Here is a 23,801-nt window from a genome sequence, read left to right as displayed (position 1 = left end):
TGCAATATATCATTTCTATTCATCCGCACCTTACTCATCTGTACATCTGTGTATATATACTGTTTATATAAGGGTGTTTATAGTGTAAATATGTTTGTATAAATGCTATTATTATTATAACTAATTCTATTTTTTCTATTTCTTATAATATTTTCTGTATATTTTTTTCTCCTACGTCTATTTAATGTGTGTTTGTGTTATTCTGAAATGTGTGTCATTTTTTTGTTTTCTTTTGAGCTGCTGTAGCACAGGAATTTCACCCAGTGTGAGATTAATAAAGTCTATCTTATCTTATCTTAGCCATAGTCTTCAGCAACTCTCTTCACTACCACCACCAGTGTATAGACCCCAGGGGGGAAATATCCCAAACTAATCCCGGCATCCCCCCCCACCCCCCCCCCCCCACATATACCACGTCATGATGGGGTCTAATTGCCAAAGACTCTTTTAAAATTTCGTTTCATCATACACTTGAATACATTCGATTGTTCACTCTAAATGAAGACTCTCCTGACTGATATGTGGGTTATTGAGGAAATCAGGTTCCTCAAACTCTACCCTGCATCTGGGTATTCATAATGATGGGTTAACAGTGAGCAGGTAAGCGTACTGAATGTCATTCGACGTGCCTTTGAACACAAGCACCGTGAGATGTGTGAGCTAGACGGGGCTGCTCTGTGAGTACTAGCGGTGAGTAGAATGGAACCAAAGAAGATGGAGTAAGCTACTAAGAAGAAGGCCCTCTGAGTAGAATATTTATTAAATTAAGTCAAAGTATTGCAAGCTAAGGAACAACAATGCTTCAAAAAGGCTATAATAATAAATAATCCATCATCCATAAAGCCAAGCCTATAAGACATTTGGTAGCCTAGAGGCAGCTTCTCACACTCCTTTAGTCTGGATCAAGACCCTTAATCAAGACATGGAAATTTCTGGCTGTGATCCGTCTTGTAAGGGGTTAAAGAGTTTGTGACTCAACGTAGTGCCAGGCACATCTGTGCTTTGATTACGATCTTCGTAATGTTTAAAACCAACAGGTAACCAGTGTCAAGATGTAGAAACCCAGTGTGACGTGATCTATCTATCTATCTATCTATCTATCTATCTATATATATATATAAATAAATAGTCTGTGTGATTTGTACAAGCTGGAAATGTGACTTGTGAAAAAGACAGAAATACACAGAGCCACGTCAGCTAATGAGGAGGGTTGAGGGTAAAAAAATGTCACGTTAGAAATAAACGTGGTCGTACAATTTTCCTAACCTAATTATCAAGTGTGCATGTCAGACAGCCTGATGTGATTCCATGTAGTTAGTAACAGAGCATGCCGAAAAACAAAAAGCTCAAGGACAAATTACAGGTGTGGCAAAATGGGCGAACAACTGCCAATATGACAGTCAGGCCTGAACGGTGCAGTGTTTGAAAAAGCCATAGACTTGACTAACAAACTTACCTCGTCGCTATAGATGTAATTTATGTTAGCGATCGTCACAGGGACAAACAATGCAAACCTAGCTAGTCTAATTTGTCCTTTCCAACAGCCGTGATAATGAGCTTGCAGCCATTTCTAAAGCTATATATTACACAAATCAATGTGTCTGTTTAACTAAACCTACATGCAATTGCTCGTTGATCACAAATGATCACAGTGAATGTTTAGGCTAAATAAAATAATCAATCAATCTGTCTTCCACTGCAGCAAAGTCGGAGTAAAAAGACTGAAGACATCCAAAAACAAGAAAATATATAAATAAAAATGATCTTGTGATGAAAGCACAGCAAGAGAGAGAGAGAGAGAGAGAGAGAGAGAGAAAAATGAGTGGAGAGGAAAAAAGGGAGAAGGAGAAAGTGAGGGAGACCAAGAACGAATTTTAATTCTGGCACTTAGCCAGCGCCTCAGAGGAAACATTTTCTCCAGTTATGATGAGACATGGCAAGAAGAGGGGGGAGGAGAGAGGAGAGAGGGAGGGAGAGAAAGGAACAAAGGAGGGGCAGCGCAGAATGAGGGACGGGGAGAGAAAAGAGAGAGAGAGAGAGAGAGAGAGAGAGAGAGAGAGAGAGAGACAGCAAGCAAGTGCAAAAACGGTAGAAAGAGAGATAACAGCAAAAGAGAGACAGAGGGAGTCAATCTACACCCCCCCTCCCACTCAGCAGCCAGCCATTTTTAGAGATTTAAGTGAAAGCTGAAAATGGTGTTTAGCAGCAGGCAGTGTTTGACTCAAGGATCCAAACAGAAAGACGGAAACATTAAACCAACATTATGTCATTTACCCGTGCTGTATCTCCAACCCATCCACATGGAAAAGGAAGCTAAGACAGCACATACAAGGGTATGCAAGGGGCATCCAGAGAGCAAAGGTCAACTCCCTCCTTTTAAAGAGGCCAGGGGAATTCCTTGTTTCACCATCTTTAAAACAAACTCCCTTGCAGGCTGAATTTGTCTAAAGCTGTGAGTCATTCAGTAAAAGCATCCCACCACAGTAAGTTAACAATAATGACCTCCTACCAGAACTGGTACAACAGGGAATACGGACCCTTTGTGAGCAAAAGACAGCTTGTAAGAATCAAACTAGGGCTGTCAATCGATAAAAAAATGTAATCTAATTAATTACATACTCTGTGATTAATTAATCGAAATTAATCGCATACATAATTAACGGTGCCTGAAACGAAAAGAAAAAGGGTACTAAACAACAGTTGGTGACATTAAAGAACGGCTTGTTTATTGCTAAGGCCATATGGTCAAAATTAAATGATTTAATAATAATGTATAACAATAACTTATTTCACTAGTAAATTGCTGTTGAACGACAAAAACAACCATCAGATGGGAAAAGGACATTTACAATAACTTCAAATGCACCACGAGGCTGTAGTTTACCAGTTTCATTGAACGCACCGTCTGTGTTGTTTCTCCGACGGCAGCTGCAGATTGTTACATACCGGTGTTGAATCCTCTACAGTAAAACACAGTCAAACTTTACACCGTTTAGCGTTAGCTGTCAGCATTTTAACCGTGTTTAATCCAGCTACTAGCTAACGGTAGGCTAACGTTAGCTGCTGTTGAGTATAGTGTTAACTAGCGTCACGTGCAGCGGTGTTTGTGTTGCCTGTATCGTCTGTTTCAGAGCAGCAGAGAGAAGTGCAGACATATCAGTGGCACCAGATTTCGGTAGCCAGGGTTGGCAGGAAGAAGATTTTTACAAGTAAATGTTCCAATTAATCCAGGCAGAACATTCTCGTCTCCCTCCTTCATTTTACAGTCGAATGGTGGCTAGAACGGCTCTGGGACAAACTCCAATATGGAATGGATTAATCTGCGTTATTTTTTTTAACGCGTTATTTTTTCTCAGATTAATTAATCGAAATTAACGCGTTATTTTGACAGCCCTAAATCAAATACATACACAACATACAAGTGGTGACTCTAAACAAACACTAGAGCACAACAATGTGACTGAAATCACTCTGAATGGGCTCCTTAGACACCAGTACACACACACACACACACACACACACACACACACACACACACAAAGAGGCATCGCAAGCTGCAAAACAACACACACCATGACACCACACGCACGCAAAGACTGTGGTGTTACCGTGAAGATGCGTCGTCCCGTCCTGTCAAAGGTGACGCAGTACACAGATGACAGGTGTCCCAGGATCCTCTTGTGCATCTTCATGTGCAGGTACACAGCCGTGGGCAGCAGCTGCCGGAGACGGTAGGAGCCGTTCAGTCGACGGCCGAAGCTCGTCTCGACTGGATGGCGAGAAAAGATAGACGCAGGTGAAGACATCGTAATACGTAAAGAAATCCAATCTATGAAAACCCACTCATTTAATAAAAAATAAAAAATAAAAAAATTCAAAGATATGGGCACGACGGTGAATAACTGTGATTCCGAAGCAAATCAATAACAAAATCACTGTCAAATGCTACAGGCAGTAAACACCTTGGCAAGCAATGATACAGTATACTCATAACCTGAATATCAAAGACACCAAAGGGTAAAAAATAGTTGAATGTAATCTTTTGTTTTGCAAAAATGTAAGTGTTTTCTTTACCAATATTAGGCGGGCTCCCATAGATAATAGGCGGCTCCGGTGGTCGTCCACAGTGCAGCGCGGCCAGCGCTGAGCCCTTCCACACAACATTCTTGCAGCCTGGAGAAAAGAAAAGATGCATAAAGACACACAATCACACACTACATTATACGGTTTGTATTATGACTTGTCTATGTGAGCTTGTTCTGTATATGCATGCACTTACATTTGCATAAGCACAAGAAATAATGTACGTACATGAGGTCTGTCACTGTGCACGGACAGAGAAATGTAGTAGCCTGAGTGGGTGTGTTTGCATGTGTGTACTTTAAAGTAGCTCATGTGCACATGTACTATGTATCCACTCACTCTTGCTGGAGCGGAGAAGATTCTGCCTGCCGGCCCCCAGCAGGCTGCTGAGTCCAGGCACACTGGCAGGCAGCTCACTCTCCAGCAGCGGACAAACTCTGGAGCAGACCTGCAGCAGGTGGTCTGGACTGATGTGCCGGTATAGCTTCACCTGAACACACGCACACGCACACGCACACACACACGCACACAAAGCTCAGTTTGTATTCAGAGTGGTAAATGACAAAACACCAGTCAGAAGGGAGCAGGGTGGTATAGTAAAAAGGGAAACTGAAAGACACGTGCTCATTTGTTGCCAAATGCTGATGTGTCAGGACATCAAACTAGGGCTGCACAATTTATCTATTTCATTTTATCGAAATCGCTATATGGACTGGTGAAATATCCAAATCGCAAGAGGGGTGCAATATTAGTTACAGGCAAAATATGTGTTAAAATTCTAGTATTCTAAGTATTGTGGTGCTGCAGAGACGTCCCAGCCTTCAAACCGTATCCTACAGACTAAAGAATCAATCTTTGTTTTGTACAGATCCTGGCAAATCACTTTAATTTTTTTTTATTATTATTTTCATATTTTTCAATGAAAATAAGAATAACGATACAAAAATGATTATTCCCTCCAATATGAATTATATCACTTCATCACATCACTCCAGTTCTGAAGCCTTTGCACTGGCTTCCTGTCCCTCAAAGAATTGATTTCAAAATACTTTTGCTGGTTTATTATTTGACGGTTTAGGGCCAAAATACATTTCTGATCTGCTGCTACACTATGAACCACCCAGACCTCTCAGGTCGTCTGGGACAGGTCTGCTTTCTGTCCCCAGAGTCAGAACTAAACAGCGTTCAGTTTTTATGCTCCACATATCTGGAACAAACTCCCAGAAAGCTGCAGGTCTGCTGCAACTGAACTCTCAGTTCTTTTAAATCACGCCTGAAGACCTTTCTTTTTGATGCTGCCTTTCTTTAAATCATTTTTTTTAATTTCTTATACTCACTTTTATTCTCATTTTTTATCCTTTTTAAAAAATGGAATTATTTTTAATTGTTCTGTTGCTGAAATGCGCTATACAAATAAAGCTGCCTTGCCTTCCCTATAAAAAAAAAACACTGGCTGGAAAATATAAAAGGGAATAAATAAGTATTTACAAGCAACTGTGGCCTCTAGACAAAAAGGTTTGTTCTGTGGCTTGAGTCTATTTAGTTACAAACTCATAAGCACACACACAAAAATGTATTTTCAGCATAATAAGGAGAAGCGAAAAACAAGGTCACTGCCCTAAATGCCTGCTGGTTTGCTGAACTGTCTGAAGTAAAGGTGCCCTTTTAGAAAATCATTCAATTACTATTCTCTGAGGGTTCCAACTAATATGCTTTCCAAGGAAATAAACCGAGTACGGCTAATAAGGACAAAATAAATCAAATGATTTATTCAATGACATTTGCTCCCAAACTCTGAAACTATCATAATTTCAAACACATGACAAAAGCACTCTGACAAAATGATTATTATGAAATATCTATATCACAAAATGAAGAAAGATAAAAAAAATTAAATAAAAAATGGCATCTGCAACAAAATGAACATTACTGTAATTCAGCTAAAATGTTTGTCTTTTAAATGGATATGGATACAGTTCACATCCAGTATAGTAAAACAGCAGAGAATGGGGGGGGGGCATGCAACACAGGCATGAAGCTGGATGAAAGCCACACTATTATAAACACAGTGTATCTCTCTAATTCCACTGACACATGGGGACACACACGCCGGCATGGCCCTATGTCTGAAGAAATAACACACACACACACACACACACACACACACACACACACACACACGCCTGAGTGACTGGGTGACTGGAATAGCAGCGATATACACCGCAGGATGAGCGAGATAAACGTGTCTATTTCAGGATGCGGGGTTATTTTAAATGTATTCATTCTAAATCACAAATGCTGTAATCAGCTTTGTTTCAGACACATCTCATTAAAATGTCAGAACGAGGTCAAATAAGCCTGAAATTAAAAAATGACTACACTCACACACACACATTTAGTCCATTCCTTTATCTGAGCACTGACAGTAACACTTATTCTCTGTGACACACACACACACACACACACACACACACAATTAATGACCCCCTAATTGCTTTCAACATCATTGCTAGTTCAGAGACGTGATCAGTGTTTCTAAGCACATATCAGCGCACAAGCCCCTCTCAGGTACACGCAGAGCCAAGACGAACACACACACACACACACACACACACACACACACACACACACACACCAGACAACGGAGTGATGTGTAATAACAATTTGCTCCATTTTACTTGCTCTTTAAGGGTAATGGATAACACTTCCCCAGCCACAACAGCACCGCCTGAAAGCACATGGCCCTGTACACAAGGACTGCAAGTTACCTTCTGTACAATCATCACATCCTCCCATGTTAATACACTGCTCTAAAATCAATAAATAGCACTGATTCAAGACAATATTATCTTTAACGTAGGCTATAGCTCTAGCAACTGAAAAACACACCCATTGTTGAAATCCACTCATCATATTAGGTCAAAATGAAAATGAATGAATTGTGAAAACGGTTATAATCTGACAGGCTGCTCTTTTCATTCGGGTCCAATATGTGTATATTGTGTTTCTGATCGGTTTCATACGCGATATTTAAATAATGATGCATATAATGAATTCGCCTTAATTAATTAGCCACAATTAATACCGTTAATGATTACAATATCACTGAAGGCAGCGTTGATTCCTCATTGTTGCCCAACCCCCTTCTGTACCAGCCCAGACATCAACCTACAACCGCCCGACAAACACATATCCAACCGTCATCCAGCGCCCCTGCCTCTACACATCCTTCTTTCTATTTGGTCTAATAATTAAAAACCGTCGGCAGTATTATTATTATTTTTTTTTTTTTTGAAATAGAGGAAATTATGCACAATAGACAGGAGGCAGGCTGAACGGCAGGGAATGGGAGGAGGAGGAGGGACGGAGAGCCGAACGAGCCAAGCAGGAAGAGAGAAAAAAAAGCCAGGCAGGCGGAAAGACACTGTCAATAATTTCTTATACTTATAAATGTACATCCCGGTGAATCTACACTTCAAGCGATCTCGTCTCGGATGCTCATCTGTCTGAATGTGTATGTGTGTGAGAGAGAGAGGACAAATCTACAAAATGTAGGTATTGGCAGATTAAATAGGCCATGGGTCATTATTTTTGTATTCATGTTAAAATAAAACTTTAATTAAATAAAATAGCAAAAACAAAAGTGGGGCTTACACTTTCGGCAGACTGGCAAAGAAATAAACGTGTAAGCGATGATTAATTCTCTCCACGCCCCCATGCGTAACGGCGCTTTCAGGCGAGCCCTGTTTGTTTACATGACAATTAGCATGTCAATTAATAGAGCGATTATAAGATACCAGCTCAACGTTACCTCGCATCTTCACATAAACTGATCTCTTTCTCTTCCATCCGAGCTTGCACCACAGTCCCCGAAAAAAAACTGCTCTCCAAAATGACTCCACAACAACCGGACAGCAGCCTCCACTCAAACGAGCGCTGGAACTCCGGCTTTACTGAATATACTGTTTATATTCTCTTTAAACAACTCTTGTTTTCTAACTCTTGCCCCCTGTGTGTTTTCAACCCATGCACGCAAATGATGGTTCTTGCAGGACAAGAGCGCCTCCATCTCTCTCTGGCTTGTGGCGCAGGGAGTCCCTCCTCCGGATCCTGGCGCTCCTACACCACAACACTCATGACGTATCAACATTTCACACACATTTTACAACAACTATCACAACCTTTTGGACATGCATGGCACCAAACTCGCACACCACGGTGCACAGGAGGCTGGGACCCGACCCTTTGGTGCCCCTGAACGGCCCCAACTTGCAGCCAGCTCGCCCTGCAAAGTCCTTTACAGTTTTTTCTTTACCACCTGATTTAAAAATTGCGGGAAATTCAATTTTTATTTTGCTCTCTAAAAACTTTTTCCTCAGTTATAGAGCTCCCTTACCAAATTTTCGTACGTCCCGGGGTGTTCCTGCCCTGTCCAGTCCAGCCTTATGGGTAGCAGCTGAGATGGAAAAATAGTGTGGACTGTGATCACCCAGGTTATAAATGTATCAAGTCATGTTTTAAAACAGTAAAATGATAAATCAGAGAAAAGGCAACATCACTAAGTACAGTGCAGAGAGAAGCATCTCTCGTATTGCTGACTGCTTACCTCCTTCTCCTCCACCTCCCTTATCAGGGTCTGAAAATCGGATAAAAATACAAAATTACACCCCATGACATTTCCGGACATACTATAAATTGTCCTAAAATGCAAAAACACCAACCTCGGCTGCTTTTTGACACGGTCCAGCTTCTAGAAATCGGGCTATTAGGAAGTACAGTTCTGGTATGGTTGGAGGGGGAGAAGAGGACGGGAGCTGCGTTAGAAGAGGGCACCGAGGAAATTGTGGGGAAATTAAAACAACCATGACATATTTTCCGATCTCCTTTACTCACCAGAAGTCAACTGCGCGATGTGTGTACTGTCTGAAGCCATTTTGGTGTTGTTTGCCAGGGCAGCGCCACAGCCTGTGTGGTGGGTCTAGGTGGCTGCCCTGTAGCTGTCACTGTTTATCCACCAGGAAGAGAGGCTGCCTCCATTCAGCTCCGCTAACATAAAGTCCCGGCTGCGTCGAGTATTTCTCCGCGAAGCGACAATTAGTGCGCGATGTACGGATTACCCCGCAAAACACCGTCCTCCACGAGCAAATAAACAACCGCCAAGTTATTCTTGGGCTAACTATCTGTTTGGAGTAAATTTTAGTGGCGGTTGGTCAGTCGTGGAGAAATGTTTGTTTTAAACCCCCTCCCCCAGTCCCTCAAAAGAAAAAGCGCAAGCCCTCTGCGGAAGAATACAAGTGGTGTGTTTGTTTCACCGTAGAGGGGGAGGTAGAAATGGCAGCCTGCTGTAGGAGAGGACACATTGCTGCAGAATGGCTGTTGCTTCGTAGCTAAATGACATGTATCACGTTTAAATAATAACAGACCTTTATATCAAAAGTTTAAAGTTGTTTTTTTTGCGGATTAATACAACGCAATTCCTGTTCTATTTTTCTTCATTTGTAGCTGCGGATGTAGAACATGGCTACCGTGTTTGAGGGGGATTTACAGCCGAACTAGCTAACCGATTCAGCTAGGTTTGATTAAATAATACAGCTAGATGTGTTCATTTTGTGTATTCTCATTGGCCTCGCTTGTTGTTACTCTGTCGTTATTGTGTAACAAGGTGTCTAGCTAACACACCCACTCTCTCTGGGAGCCGTTTGGTGGGGAAGTCGTCCATTTCTCTTCCAAATACTGCCAGGCAGTAAAATGGGGGAAGGGTTGGAGAAGAAGGGGAATGCAGCTAAATGAATGAAACCTCGTGAGTTACAGGAATTTAATGGCAATGAGACATTTATCCAAGATAGATAATCAAGGAATATTATCAAGGAAATAACATCATATCAACATCACACAGCACACTTCCTCTACGGTTCACTAAAAAGTTGTGAAAAAGGAAGGTGTTATTTACTACATTTAAATAATGTGGTGATATTATTTGTGTACATTTGTACACAAATAATGTACTTTTTTTTTTTTATCTATTAAATAGGCCTACATGTGTTTTTCAGGAGGTGACCAACAAAACATAAGCTCCCAGTCTCATACAGACCTTTTAAACCGTTTACTCTTTCCTTTATTTGAAGAAAGATAATCAATAAAAGTATAAGTTGCCTAATTGCAGAAAACACTGACAAGGTATGCCTTGAATTGTTTGTTCACACATTTTCAACCCTATTATTTTCTTTTCACCTCAGTATTAACACTGTGCTTGTGTGCAGGTGCTTATATGGTGTATATACTAATAATTGATTATTCCTAGCACTTTATCATTGTAGCATATCTAATGTAGATTGTTTGACCCAATAGCATTATTTAATATAGACATATAGGCTACGGGTTGACAGGTATAAAAAGCATTCTCCTATTTATATAGCAATTGTCTCACTTAACTCCCTGGCAGAGACATCAGGTAACAGATGAGTTTGTGGCTGGGATGTAGCTGATGATATAAAAACTTGAACAGATGACTGACTTATTATTGGCCTCTGTTATTTACTGAAAATGTGTTTTATTTTTTGGATGAAAATTAAAAAAAAAAAATAGTTGGCTGTGACGTAGTTCTCTTTTTATGTAATTTTCAAACGCAGACATGTAAGACATCAATTAACAGAAGCTTACTGTTCTGCCCATTTAATTGGAATCATTTCATTCAGTCTCTTTGTAATAGCGAAGGTGTGAATAATCAAATGAATATGTCAACATATACATCTTATATGCATAGCCATTTCACGTCTGAACTGGTATTTGTTTTGTAACAGTGTGTTTGTTGACAGTTTGGAGTCCACACATTTTCCCCAAATCCCGTTCCGTGCTGTGAACGTCATTTTTGTTGTAGTATGCTTTGCTTAGCCCTTGATGGATTCATTTTGGCAGTGTCAACCACAAATAATACTTACACTGTACCAGATAGGCAGGAGTTACACAGAGAATGTGAGCATCCAGTAACTACTTTTATTTTGGTGTCAAAAGTGTTCTGGCAGATAGGTAAGCTTATTCTCTACTCCGTGAGGAAGCAGTAGACCTATTCTGCCCTTTCTGCACCCACATGTGTATGTTGACCTCCACTAATACAGCTAGGTCAGCTGTGTCAAATTTGTTAATGTCACGTCAGGCTAAATTTGTCACATAATACTCCCATGGATTTGGATAGGGTGTAATCACAAGTACAGTTGACTGACAAGCACTTTTACAGAAATGTAATGAAATGCAGGCCTATTGATAAAGGAATGCTTGATTAATTACTATTGTTTTTGCCTATACTCGCCTCAATTGCTGCAAGGAATTCAGAGTTCAAAGTTCAACTGCTGTACAGCAACCCTGCAGCCGTCAGGGATTTAGTGCCACCTCAGATGTGTCAACCGTCTTAAGAATGGTCTCTTCAACCACTAGACTAGACCATCCTGAAATCTGTACTTCACAGGCTTTAGGACTTGGAAAGACATTGTGGCAAGGAGTAAGGCCAGGTTTGAATCTTTAGGCCATTGTCAGTCCCTTCCATATCACCTTGTCATCCTAACACTTAGCCGAGAATAGAAAAAAACTGTTGAAAACTGGAGCGCTCAGAACAGTTGGAAATCTGAGCGTTTTAGCTCACAGAGATTTGTCTAAAATACGTTGACCTCATTATTTGAAGTTTTGGCCACGTTTAACATGAAAATCCAACATTATAACATTGTATATATGACAGAAAATACGGAAAAGCATAATATGTCCACTTTAAGTGTTGTTGTTGTTGTTGTTGTGCTGGCTGACACGGCCACAAGGAGGCAACCTCACTCTGCAGCTCGTATTTGTGCACAGGGCCACAGAGGAGTCAAAGGTTACGAACAAAAAGGTAATGTGATCAGTTACACATTTCATTTTCTGTAACAGTGTGTTGAGCTTGCCTGAAATGAGCAAATAATGAGCTTGCCTGAAATGAGCAAATAACCACCTTGGACATCAACTTCTATTGCATTTTCTATTATTTTGAAACCATGTGAGCTTCAATAATATTTATCAAATTGTCAATTTTTATCAAACGTTTTTTGCAATGTCTCGCTATACAGTAATACACAAGAATTGGATAAGTCAATCAATCAATCAATGAATCCATTTTTATTTGTCACATGAAATCATACACAACTCCATTGAAATGTTATCCCATCAGCTCCTTCAATTTATTTGATTAGAGCAGTCCTTTCCTGTGTAAATGACTCAGAACTGCCACACACACATTAATCCAGGAAGCTGATGTCTTAATGTGCCTTTTGCATTGTAAGTTATAGCTTCTATGAACCATGCTTGTCGTTGCTGCCGTTGTAGCTTTTCCAAGAGCTTTGATGGATCTTTCCGTGGTGTAAACATTGATCATATTTCACTGTCACGGTGTTCTTGTAGCTACTGAGGTCTACATGGTTGCCCAAAGATTTCAATAATCAATTCTGTATACCTGTGCAGCATCACCCTGAATTCAGTGGTTTTGGTTCAAAGGCCAGATCATCCCAGTGAAGGATTTTTTTTTATGTATTCAGCACTGTTGCACACATTTCGACTGCTGGTATGTTATATTAAAAGAGGCAGCATATTGTTGGATTCGGCTCCTGATAATACATTTTTAAATTGTCCTCTCCAGTGTTGGTGGTATTCAGACATCATCCCCCTAAACAACTCCACAGAAATAAAAAAAGGAAACAGCTCCACATTATTAGTCCACAAGTGTGAGTGACTTAGTTTGTCCCTAAATGAAGAGACTGTATGGTTTTGTCGGTCCCACCACTCTGGCAAATGCTGACCATTCACTTCCTGACACAGCAGTTGTATTTAACACAGCCACGTGCCCCTGTCGACCTCACACACACACACACACACACACACACACACACACACAACTGGCTTTGTGTTGGTTTAAAAAGTAATTCTAAACAGTGAAAAGGAGCTCTCAAACACAAGCAGAACACATACTACATGCATACACATTGTCTCAGAGTTTTCCAAACTACAAAACCCAGCATAGGTGAATGCATACAATTAAAGTATACAAGTGACTATTACAACATATGACACAGCTGTCCAAATATAATTATATATATATATATATATATATATATATATATATATATATATATATATATATATATATATATATAGAAGTTTCATACATCAATAAGAGAAGAGACACACAAAAACTGCCACGTGACATCAACTTTTTCCTTTTATTTCAAAATATTCTCCCAACAGGATGAAACTCAGAGAAGCCCAGAGGGTCCAAAGCCAATAGAGCCGTCTAGAACAGAAGCACCACTCATTATTGCTATGTCACTCTGCTGCAGGACAAGGCGCTCAGGAGGGGGGTAAAAATAAAAATAAAGGGGGAAATAAAGTCAAACACAAAGTCAAACCCACAAACACATTCACTCCGGCACACACATACAAAAAGGAGCTAAGTGAAACACTGGTGGTGATTCTAAAAAACTAAGATCTTTTTAAAAAGCTGCAGATGTTCTCCATGGCGACTATGAACTTGGTTTCTTGTAGCTCTGCATCTGAACTGCTGATATACATCCACAAGTCCTCACCTTAACCATCAGGGGGGAAATAGTCAGAGTGCCAAATACAATAATGATCTTTCATAGAGACTATGCTGGTTTAGAGATCATAACAGTCGTGTTTACGGCCCCCTTTAGGCAAGTAAAAGAACATCTGCAGCCGCCTGATAAAAAGGCTGCGGTCGAATAGTCAAAAACTAGATGGAAAACGTCATGAGGTCAAAGAAAGATGTGAAGGAGAATCGTTGGGAAATCTCAACCGCGGTGCTAAGAGAATCCGACTGCACTTAGGCTACGTAATTAGTGCAACGGCGAATGTTATTGACGTGGATCTGCCGTGGTGAAACTACAACGGTACCGAAGATAGACTATTAAAAGTGCATCTTAGATACTTCGCCCTGTGAGTTCTTACTGTTTCAAGCAGGCTATATACAGTAACTTACATGATAATTTGCGTACCTTGTCGGCCATGTTGTGTGTTTGTTTTCGTGAACGGCTGAATGGTGCGTCACTTAAATGTTGCTGCCGCAAGGAATTGTGGGACGGCATTAACTCCTTTCCTTTCGTAAAGGATGGTCCAGTGTTCCCTATCCTCAAGGAGATAAGAAAGGAAGCATTGAAGCAACTTTCCTTAGCATTTAGAGAATTCGACCAGCTCTTATCGTGGCTGCCACTTAGATACTTCCGGGTCATTTCACTCAGTTAGGAAACTTCCTAAGCAAAAAAGACTTATTCGACCAAAACCAAACACTTCATTCTGTCTTTCTGTTTCTGAGAGGCATGTGGCAATACAGAATGGAGGAGGAAGGACAATTCCGGGCAAAACATACTGTAGGTAAGGGAGATAAAAGTAGTGTGAATATATGGAAAAGGGGCTGCTGGTTGTCCGTCTCTACTATCACAAGTCTAAAAAAAATTCAGCATGGTACAAAAATCGTCAGTAAAAAAAGATGCTTTGCTGCCATGGAGTCAGAGGGGACGAGTCATGGACGCGCCCGTGTCTTTACGCCTTCTCCTCAGTCGCCTCCTCCGCTGCTTCAGTTACCTGGAGGGAAGAAGAGGGGAAAGAGTTACACAACGATGCCAAAGGTAGGTTCCAATGCGGATTGGAATTTACTAGCCTCAAAAGGAAACCAACAACTTTTGCTTGGCTTGACACCTCTCTCATGTCTGTAAGCTACATGGGAAGCTAGAGCCAGGAGGCGATTAGCATAGCTTGGAACTGGAAAGATTGGTAACAGGTTGAAACAGCTAGCCTGGCTCTGTTTCAAAAGTTAAAAAAACAAACACATACCAGCACCTCTAAAGCTCATTAATAAAAAAGTTATAACTGGTTTGTGTAATATGTACAAAAACTGATGACAGAGCTATGTTTGAGGCTAGCTGTTTCCCCGGATTCCAGTCTCCCTGCTAAGCTAACCATCTCCTGGCGCTAGCTTCATATGTAGCATACAGCCAGGAGAATGTTATCGATCTTCTCATCTTACTCTTCAATGTTGATTTATTCCTTTACGTATGATACAGGAATTGCATTGGCCTATTTATTTTCTTAAATGTAGCTACTCAGAGAAGAGTTTACTTTAAAATGTAATATGTACAGAACAGCTGCAATGTTGTTTTTTTTACTTTGAAAACCTGGGCCTTGTTCCAAGAAGCAGGTTTATGGAGTCTTTTTTTATTAACACCTTCAAATCTGGAGCATGGACTGTAGTCCACTTACTGATTGTTGTGACAGATAGTTCCGGTTTTATGTACTGAGTTTTTAAGATTTCCAACTCTGGAAATTAAATGTGTCAACAATCATTGGGACAATATCTCTGGTAGAAGGTAGTTCTGGACTAGAAGGTAGTTCCAATTCCATTGTATTGGGGTTTCAGGAATGGACATTTCAAACCTCAGCAAATTAACCAAAACTATCAACAGTACAAAATGTAACCACTCACCTAATTTGATGATTGGTCCGGCTTCAAGCTGCTAGCTCAAATGATTATCAATGATTATCAGTGAATGTTTCTCTACTTAAAATCTTGTAGTGTTCACATGATTGGCTTATGTGATATTATTAAACCTCCATAGCTAAGATTTTCACTAAATTGCTCTGAAACCCGTAACTCCTCTAGTATCTGCAGAAATCATCTCTTTATTTCCTCTGCCTGACCACTGGTGAAGCCAGCAGTCTATTGCTGCTTTTCCACAGCATGGTACAACTTGACTCTACTCGATTCACTGTTGTTTGGTTTTCCATTAGCAAAGTTTGGGATAGCACCTGGTACTGTTTTTATCACAACCTTTTTTTGCAAATTAGTGTAACCTTTTTACAATTTCACAAATGATAAATTCAGCCAAGGTTCTAAGTGAGCTGAGACAATTTAAGAAGGTGGAGTTAAAACAATGCAGACCATTGATTGGTCAGAGAGAATCGTTACTAGCGCAACACGGGACGTCCTCCACAAACCTGCCATTTTTAAATAGTTAAGTTACCGTCAATAGCGCGTCCCCAAAAAAATTGTATTCACTCAGGCACCATGCAAAACTACGCCGTACAATTGAGAAGTGCAGACGTTCCTCTGTTTGGTGGCCAATGAAAGGATTCAGAGACTTGGGTGGAAGATGATGTAATGGCCGTTTCATGGCTTTCAGCTGAGAATCCCGCCTACACCGAGGAGGTACTATCCGCAGTGGAAAACGAAAAGAGAAAAGTGAGTCGAGTGGAGCAGAGCCGTACCATACAGTGGAAACACAGTGAGCCAATCACATTTCACCTCACAGCTGTGACGAACAGAAAACCTTGCTGCTCATGGGTTAAAAGTTGTCCTTGGCCTACTTCACTCCACACAGCGAAAAAAATGCCAGACATCCTCCCTTCTTCTCTTCTTCACTCTCTCACTCACTACGGTCTCCTTCATTCTCTCTCTCGGACACGCCACAGCACTCCAAAGCACACTGGGTAAATGTTTGCACAATAACATACAATTTTTCTGAATAAGTTAGTGTCCAAACACACACTCGAGATGGATTAGAAACACTCGACCATACCCTTAACTCTGACTGTCTCACTCTGCCCTCTCACTGACATCAGGGAGGGAGCCATGCTTCTGTTGGAAGACACTCTGACAGACGGACGAGACACGTAGATCTGTGTGTGTGTGTGTGTGTGTGTGTGTGTGTGTCAGCATGCATCGTGTGAGTCGAAAGAGATGTGTAGTGGTAAGAAAAAGTGTGGCAATGCAGTGGAGAAATATAGTGTATGTGTGTTCATGGTATACACAAATTGACAAAATAAGGGAATAAAGATCATTATTTTCTTGTCTGTCTGACTGAATGTTTTCTTCTTTCATCAACATGTTTTTTTTCTTTCTAATTTTCCCTCCTCATACCTCATTGGTCTTGGTCTCTCCGTTCTGGGCGGGGCCGTCATCCTTCTTACCCTTAGCGCCGCCTTTCTTTGCCTTCGCCCCCTTATCGTCTGCCACCTTCTGCATGCAAGAAAGGAGAAAACTGCATTAAACTGCATAAAAATGACATGATGGTACATATCATCATGCTTGGAAAATATTTCCACTGTAACCTCAAAGTGATCTATCTACATGTGAGGCTCATTGTCTTTTGCTCATTTTGACCAAAAATAACTAAAAAAATAAATATATAATTATTATAATATTTAACCAATACTCAAAGTAAATACTAATACATTCCTGTATTGTTTTTAAAAGGGTGAAAGAATGAGCCCTGGATACTGTATGTGTAACTGCAAAGTCTGATTGCATGTGAGGAGCTGTATGCGTTTCTGTGTTTTCCACATCCAGCGGCCTTGGTCACGCACATGAACGAGTAGTGAGGGGCAACCGAGTGCCTCGGACTGTTGCAAATTCATGGGGATATAAATAAATCATTGTAGGGTGTGTGTGTGTGTGTGTGTGTGTGTGTGTGTACTTTACCTTGACGATGGCCTTCTTGGGCTTGGCCTCAGACTTGGGTGGAGCAGGTTTCTGTAAATTAAGCAGAAGTTATTTAGGATTGACCAACTGAGCAGTGCACAGTTTTGGATAAATATTATCCATGTTATCTATATTATTATTATTTTTAATTTGTATTTAGTTCCCCTTCCTCTCACTTCACTGTTTTACACTTACAGAGACATTTCTGTACTGTTTAAAGTCCTGTTACCTTAGCCACAAGAGCTGCTTAGAGCATTCATTGGGACTGACACAGAACACATGGAGGCTGTACTGGCTCCCACTGTAGATATTAATAATAATCAAGTACTTGTACCATATTTCCTATAAAGCAATGGGATCTGATAATATTCCTGTGCAAAGTAGTTTTAAATACCTGCCTTTTTTCAAAATGAACGGACCTCAGACCACTGAACAATGACTATATCAGATGGGAGTTCAAATTCTGGCCACTCGGTGTGAGAAAGTTTGCTGCAGAGCTTTTCCAGGCCGCTGAGTGTGGACCTTGTTAGCCTGAAGCCACGAGCTACAGTAACACTGCTGTGACAAAATTAAATCATGTGATTCTTTCTCAAAATATCTCTGTTTTTCTTCACGGACACACATGAGACGATAAATGAAAGACATAAATTCTTCTTACGCTGGGGGATGGGGGGGCTTGACATTTATAATTAGGTGCAGGAAATTGCCGACCATATTAGAATTTAGAAACACAAGGAAGAGTATACTTTTGACACGTAGTCCAAATAGTAGCCGATAACCAACATAGCAGTGCTGATTTGCTGCCAAAAAAGTCACATGTTTATAAGATGACCGCTGAAGGCATTCAAAGAACCAGGAAATTAGATCAGATCAGGAAACATGCACAACATTTACAGCTAGCATGTTTACATCAGTACAGTCACATTAAAAGCTTAAAGGAGTAGTTTGGCATTTTGGGAAATAGCCGACACTTATTCTCTTTCTTCTTCTCACCATTCTCATGTCTGTCCGTTAAAACATGAAGCTACAGCCAAGAGAGGGTTAGCATTAAAACTGGAAACAGCTAGCACAGTGACTTCCTGGTCTCCACAGGTCACCTGGCCAAGAAATAGTCTCCCGTAAAATGGCGATTTGTCTTTTTTACAGTTTGTTTATTTCACAGATTAAACAAACAAGATTTGCTGTGTTAATTTGTGAGCTTTAGAGGTGCTGGTAGTTTTTACCTTTGGACGGAGCCAAACTAGCTGTCACCCTCTTGTTTCCAGTCTTGCTAAGCTAAGCTAAGCTAATTGGCTGCTAGCTGCATAATAAGCATATTTCCCAAAATTCTAAACTTTTCCTTTAAAAGTGCACATGCAAATGTACAAACACATGCAAAGACTCAATACTGATGGGTTCAACATGCAAAGTACAACACAGATAAAAACATATGGCCTGTATGGCAGAGCTGCATGATCACATCAAAATTATAACCAAATGATTCATTTGCTAGATAATATTATTATTGTAAATAACCATAATCATTAGCTTTACCAGGATTTGGGGGAACAATTTGAGCATTTTTAATGCAAATTGAACATTTTCTATGAATAGTTTTGGTTACTGTCGAGTCAACTTTAGTTAGGGATCTAATTAGGAAGAAAATGCTTTTTTGTTATAATTTTCTAAACTCAATCACTGCTACGGAAAGGAGGAATAATTATGACTGGCCAGGCTAAAGGTTGGTAACAAAAAGTGATAAAAGGCCTTCAATTAACAGGGCAAGACATTAAAAATACACCAACGTGTATCGGCTTGAGCCTTCCCTTTAATCATGCAGCCCTACACTTGAACAAGGTGTTGCAACAGACCAGACTGAGATGGACAAAGACAACAGAGAAAAGACAAATGTACCAAGCCAGACAAAATCCTCAGGGAACATGTTTATGGAATTTGTAAATTGCCATGATCAAATCCATAAACTGGGAGAGGACTTTACTCTGAGCCTTGGTAATATGACACTTACTGTACTAACCCACAAAACTGAGGCGGGATGAGGACAGTGAGAGAGGTGAAGACAGGGAGGGGAGAACGGAACTTACCGCTGACAATCTCTGTGACCTTCTGGGGGGCTACCGGAGCAAGGGATGATCAATGAGAGAGAGAGAGAGAGAGAGACAGTGACAGAGAGAGACAGATATCAGTTGTACCTTTGCGGGCTGATCGTGAGTGCTCGGTGACTGCTACAAGTGTCCTAATCATTAACCTGTCATGTGTCTATTCTCTCTCACACACACACACACACACACACACACACACACACACACACACACACTCTATCACTTAGTACAATAAAAACACAGCACACAAACACACGCCTGCACGCCCACACACAGCACACAAACACACACGGAATACCTCTTACCTCTTGCTTTGTGACTTTGGAGGCCTCCTTGCCCTCAGGTCCCTCTGGAGACTGTAGGAAATGCAACGAGGAATGGAGAGACCGTTACCAGGGTAAGTGTGTGTGCTCACACATCGTATGAGCCCTCTACAGTTAACAATTTTGTGATTCCAATTTTTTTTTTTTCCTGGTTGTTTTTATCTAGCATCATCAATACATTTTAGTTCTTAAATATGAGATGTGGTTCACAAGGGGGGTTTCTCTGTTTAGATGTGTATATATAGTTCATGCTCTCTGTGCAGTAATAAAGGTAGCCAGGATGAGTTGTAAAGACAAATAATGCTAATCATTAAGCAGCTTTCAGAAAAGGTCAGAAGGATACAAACTGACATGAAAAATGCTGGAGGCTCCTTTTTTATTATAGAGAAACTCCTAACTTCATGGACAGATATCACACTTACTAATAATAATAATAATAATATAGTAAATGTGTATAAATGTGTACTTGTGTGCTGAAACAATTAGTTGTTAATCAACAACAGAAAAATTATCTGCAACAATTTTGTTTTGTGATCAAATGTTAATTGTCTTTTATTATTTTACTATTTTTGATAATCCATAAAGCGTTTTTGTTTTATTGTATTAGCAAAAATGCCACAAACTAAATTACTAGTTCCACTTTCTCTTTTGTTATCATTTGCGAGACTGATTAGTCTTTTATGATATTAAATTGAATATGTGGGTTTGGGACTATACTGGTCGAAACAAAAAAAAGCAATTTGAAGACATCAGCTGGGGTTTTGGGAAATGTTTCACTATTTTAGATATATTTTATGGACCAAGTGATTAATCGAGAAAATAATCAGCAGATGAATTGATAATGAAAATAACCCTACAGCCCTGTGTGTAACACTAGTTTTTCTTATAATACAAAACTTAGTTTTAAAGTCCAGTGCATATAATAAAAACATACAAATGAACAAAAACAGCATAATAGAGCACACAACATAACACATTCTTTCCCCACTGATTTACTAATACATGGTCAGGTAGCCTATTCAAATATTTTATTCATATATTGAGGATTTTAACAAAAGAGTTATGAGATGTCTTTTTTTATAATTTAAAATTACTTTTGTATTTTCTGAATTTATTCATGATTTTGTATTTTTCTTAAAATAATAGAAACAAACTGTTAACCTATGTTTCACTTAACGAACCCCTAGTTTTAAGCTTAAAGAATCCCTAAAGTGACACGCCACCACGGACCCCCATCTGATAAGACTTTGACCCAGGGTCCCCTACCTTTTTGTTGAGGACCCCCTATAGAACCCCATCAAGGACCCCTGGGGGTCCCCGGACCCCACTTTGAGAACCACTGATGTAGGCGTTTTGTACCAAATGCAATTTCATATTATCTAATGTTGACATGTGGCGATTACCATTTTAATGGAGGCACCTTGCTTACATGCCAAGAACTGAGCTCCCTAAAGAATGATGGAGTATAAACAACACACCGTGAGGGCTGTCAGCCTCCATTCAGATCATCATATCATCAATATGGTATATAGGCTGCTGCTCAGACTGCAGCCAGGTAAGGACAGTGTACAGGAGAGCCCACCCCCACCATGGAAAAAAAAAAAAGGTTGGTTAAGCCTGCAGGTTGGCAATCGCATCATTTGCATGTGGGCGACCTCCGCCCCTAGAGGCCCCCCATTCTCTGTCCTCAAAGGCGAATCTGCGCAGACAATGGCAGTTTATAGATGGCAGAAAAGCCAATTTCCATGTATGCACTGATACAATGCACTGGAGCTCGTCGTGCAATGCTTTTTAGATAGTGCCACGGTCTCTTTTAACACAGCGGCAATTGTCCCTGATCCCCTCTTTCTTTATTCCTCTCTCTCCGTCTGGATTTGGGTTTGTTCAATCGGCTTGGCGCCTACCATTCATCCTCACAGGAGAACCAAAATGAGACAGGGAAGTGGGCATCTTTTTACGGTTAAGAGTACACATTATTCAATATCAATAAATCTCATATATGCGTGAAACGCGCCTCGAAGAATTATCATCACGCACGTCTCCTACGGGAATTACGCATCCATCCATCCGGTGGGTCCGTCTGACATTCACCAGTGCGCACAGTGGACAAGCAGTGGCAAATAAAACGACCACAGGAACGGCCATTGAAATGAACACAGGGACATTTATAATGTAAAGAGAAAAATGATTATAATAAAATCTCACGTATACACTCAAAAGACGTGTTAAATACACCTGAAAGGTTGCGGACGAAAAGACGCTTCCTGAAACTTTGGCATCACCTCACCTGCCTCGACGGCGCCACAGAAATCGCGCACTGCTATTTTCCTCAAATGCAAGAACAGAAAAAAACTACAGTAAAGTGAGCTGGATGGCACAGACGGCACTCACCTTTCTCTTCGGCATTTTACCCGTCAATTATTCTCCACCAAGCACGGAAAGATTAAGGTCAAACTCGAAGGTCTAGTAGAGGCGAATTTGAACTACCTCGAAATACAGGATCAATATCTAAGCACCTTCGATAATATGTTGATTATATGCACTCCCCAAAACTCTATACCTCCCGCAGCCATTGGCTAGAGGAGTCCAAATCGTCTCCTGTGCTGACTCCTGATTGGCTCGTCCCGTCACTATGTAAATAAGAGGCCAGCGGACATTGGCCGAGATTTATCAGAGGGCGTCTGTGATTGGCTACGCGCTCTTTGTGCGCAGATCCCACCAGACGGCGATGGCTGAGAGAGAAAAGTGGAGACAGGCCAATGAAAGCAGGGCCGACTCTCGGTGGATCTGGGAAATGTAGGATGAGAGAGACGTTGTAAATAAAACACAAAGGACCAGAAAAATGGGCACAATGGCACAATGTCGGCCATAGAAGAGCTCCAGAAAATCTGGCGAGCATTGTGTCTTGTAGGGTTTCCACTGCTGTAAAGAACTGGAGTAATCACACACAACATTTTGCACAACCAATAGCCCATCACTGCAGAGGCACCAGACCCTGTAGGAACACGATACTAGTCAAACAATACAGTGAATAAGGTCACTATAAATTCAGACAAATTAGACCACTGAGTGAATAATTACATGATACAGACTTTTTTTCATGGGAGTGTAAAGCATCAGACAGGTGTACATGTACTAGGTTGAAGGCTAAATTGTGCCCAAGTACATTTAATATGCACTGCTTCATTTGAGTTTTTTCTCTATTAAGACCAGAATTATCCAGCAAAGTCAGAATAAAATTCACCTAATAACTAGAAAGAACACTATAAAAGAGCCTAAGCCCTTAGACCAGGATATATGCCATAGTGTATTAATATGTAGCCTGTAATGTGTTTTGGGAGGCTATATATTATTTGTTTGAATTGTCTCTCACATAATTAACACTTCTGAAATTGTTTATTATAACATGTATATTTAAAAAAAAAAAAAAAAAGAAAGAAGAAGACGAAGAGAGGAATAAGTTGTGTCTTTGAAACTGAACTGTAATGTGTTAACACTAGGATACTGATTTAAAGTTTTCTCTGTTGATACCTATTCAGACACCTCATCTCTGGGCATCTGCTGATACAGAGTGACAAAGACAAAGACAAAAATGTGGATCGGTCCATCATGGCTGATGCTCCATCCACCAAAAAAGGTCAGTATTGGCACTGATACTTATCCGGTGCATCGGATCCATGTACGCTAGCAAATACTGTTAAACCACCCACTTCTGGGCAAAAGTGAAAACTCAATGGACAACCCTGATACGGTATATAAAAGCCAAGGTTCAACAGGTAACCCAGTTGA

At 40.5% G+C, this 23,801-nt stretch overlaps 2 protein-coding genes across 5 annotated transcripts in view; both read right to left on the bottom strand.

Moving 5' to 3' along the window:
- Positions 1-9,437, bottom strand: part of phip (PHIP subunit of CUL4-Ring ligase complex) — a 47,196-nt gene extending 37,759 nt beyond the window's left edge. For all 3 annotated transcript variants that reach the window (XM_078274553.1, XM_078274555.1, XM_078274554.1), the window contains exons 1-7: positions 8,977-9,437; positions 8,805-8,863; positions 8,690-8,719; positions 8,480-8,539; positions 4,423-4,573; positions 4,075-4,173; positions 3,609-3,769 (exon numbers count right to left, since the gene is read on the bottom strand). In XM_078274553.1, coding sequence (XP_078130679.1) covers positions 3,609-3,769; positions 4,075-4,173; positions 4,423-4,573; positions 8,480-8,539; positions 8,690-8,719; positions 8,805-8,863; positions 8,977-9,016 — 600 coding nt within the window. In that variant the 5' untranslated portion in view covers positions 9,017-9,437. The remainder of the gene's footprint in view (positions 1-3,608; positions 3,770-4,074; positions 4,174-4,422; positions 4,574-8,479; positions 8,540-8,689; positions 8,720-8,804; positions 8,864-8,976) is intronic.
- Positions 9,438-13,300: 3,863 nt separating this feature from the next.
- hmgn3 (high mobility group nucleosomal binding domain 3) lies at positions 13,301-22,547 on the bottom strand. Of its 2 annotated transcripts, none has more exons than XM_078275304.1 (6): positions 22,404-22,547; positions 19,995-20,045; positions 19,672-19,701; positions 17,591-17,641; positions 17,030-17,125; positions 13,301-14,697 (listed from the first exon to the last, which is right to left on the bottom strand). In XM_078275304.1, exons 1-6 carry the CDS (start codon positions 22,416-22,418, stop codon positions 14,656-14,658), a joined length of 285 nt encoding a protein of 94 aa, XP_078131430.1. In that variant the 5' UTR covers positions 22,419-22,547; the 3' UTR covers positions 13,301-14,655. The 2 variants fall into 2 exon arrangements, with proteins under 2 accessions (XP_078131430.1, XP_078131429.1); XM_078275303.1 differs by having other exon boundaries at positions 17,030-17,128; positions 22,404-22,545.
- Positions 22,548-23,801: the final 1,254 nt, after the last annotated feature.

The sequence above is a fragment of the Sander vitreus genome, chromosome 18, assembly GCF_031162955.1.
Source record: "Sander vitreus isolate 19-12246 chromosome 18, sanVit1, whole genome shotgun sequence".
NCBI classification, from domain to species: domain Eukaryota; kingdom Metazoa; phylum Chordata; class Actinopteri; order Perciformes; family Percidae; genus Sander; species Sander vitreus.
Note: the sequence above shows the minus strand (reverse complement) of the source record. Positions and strands in the feature narration are given on the sequence as shown.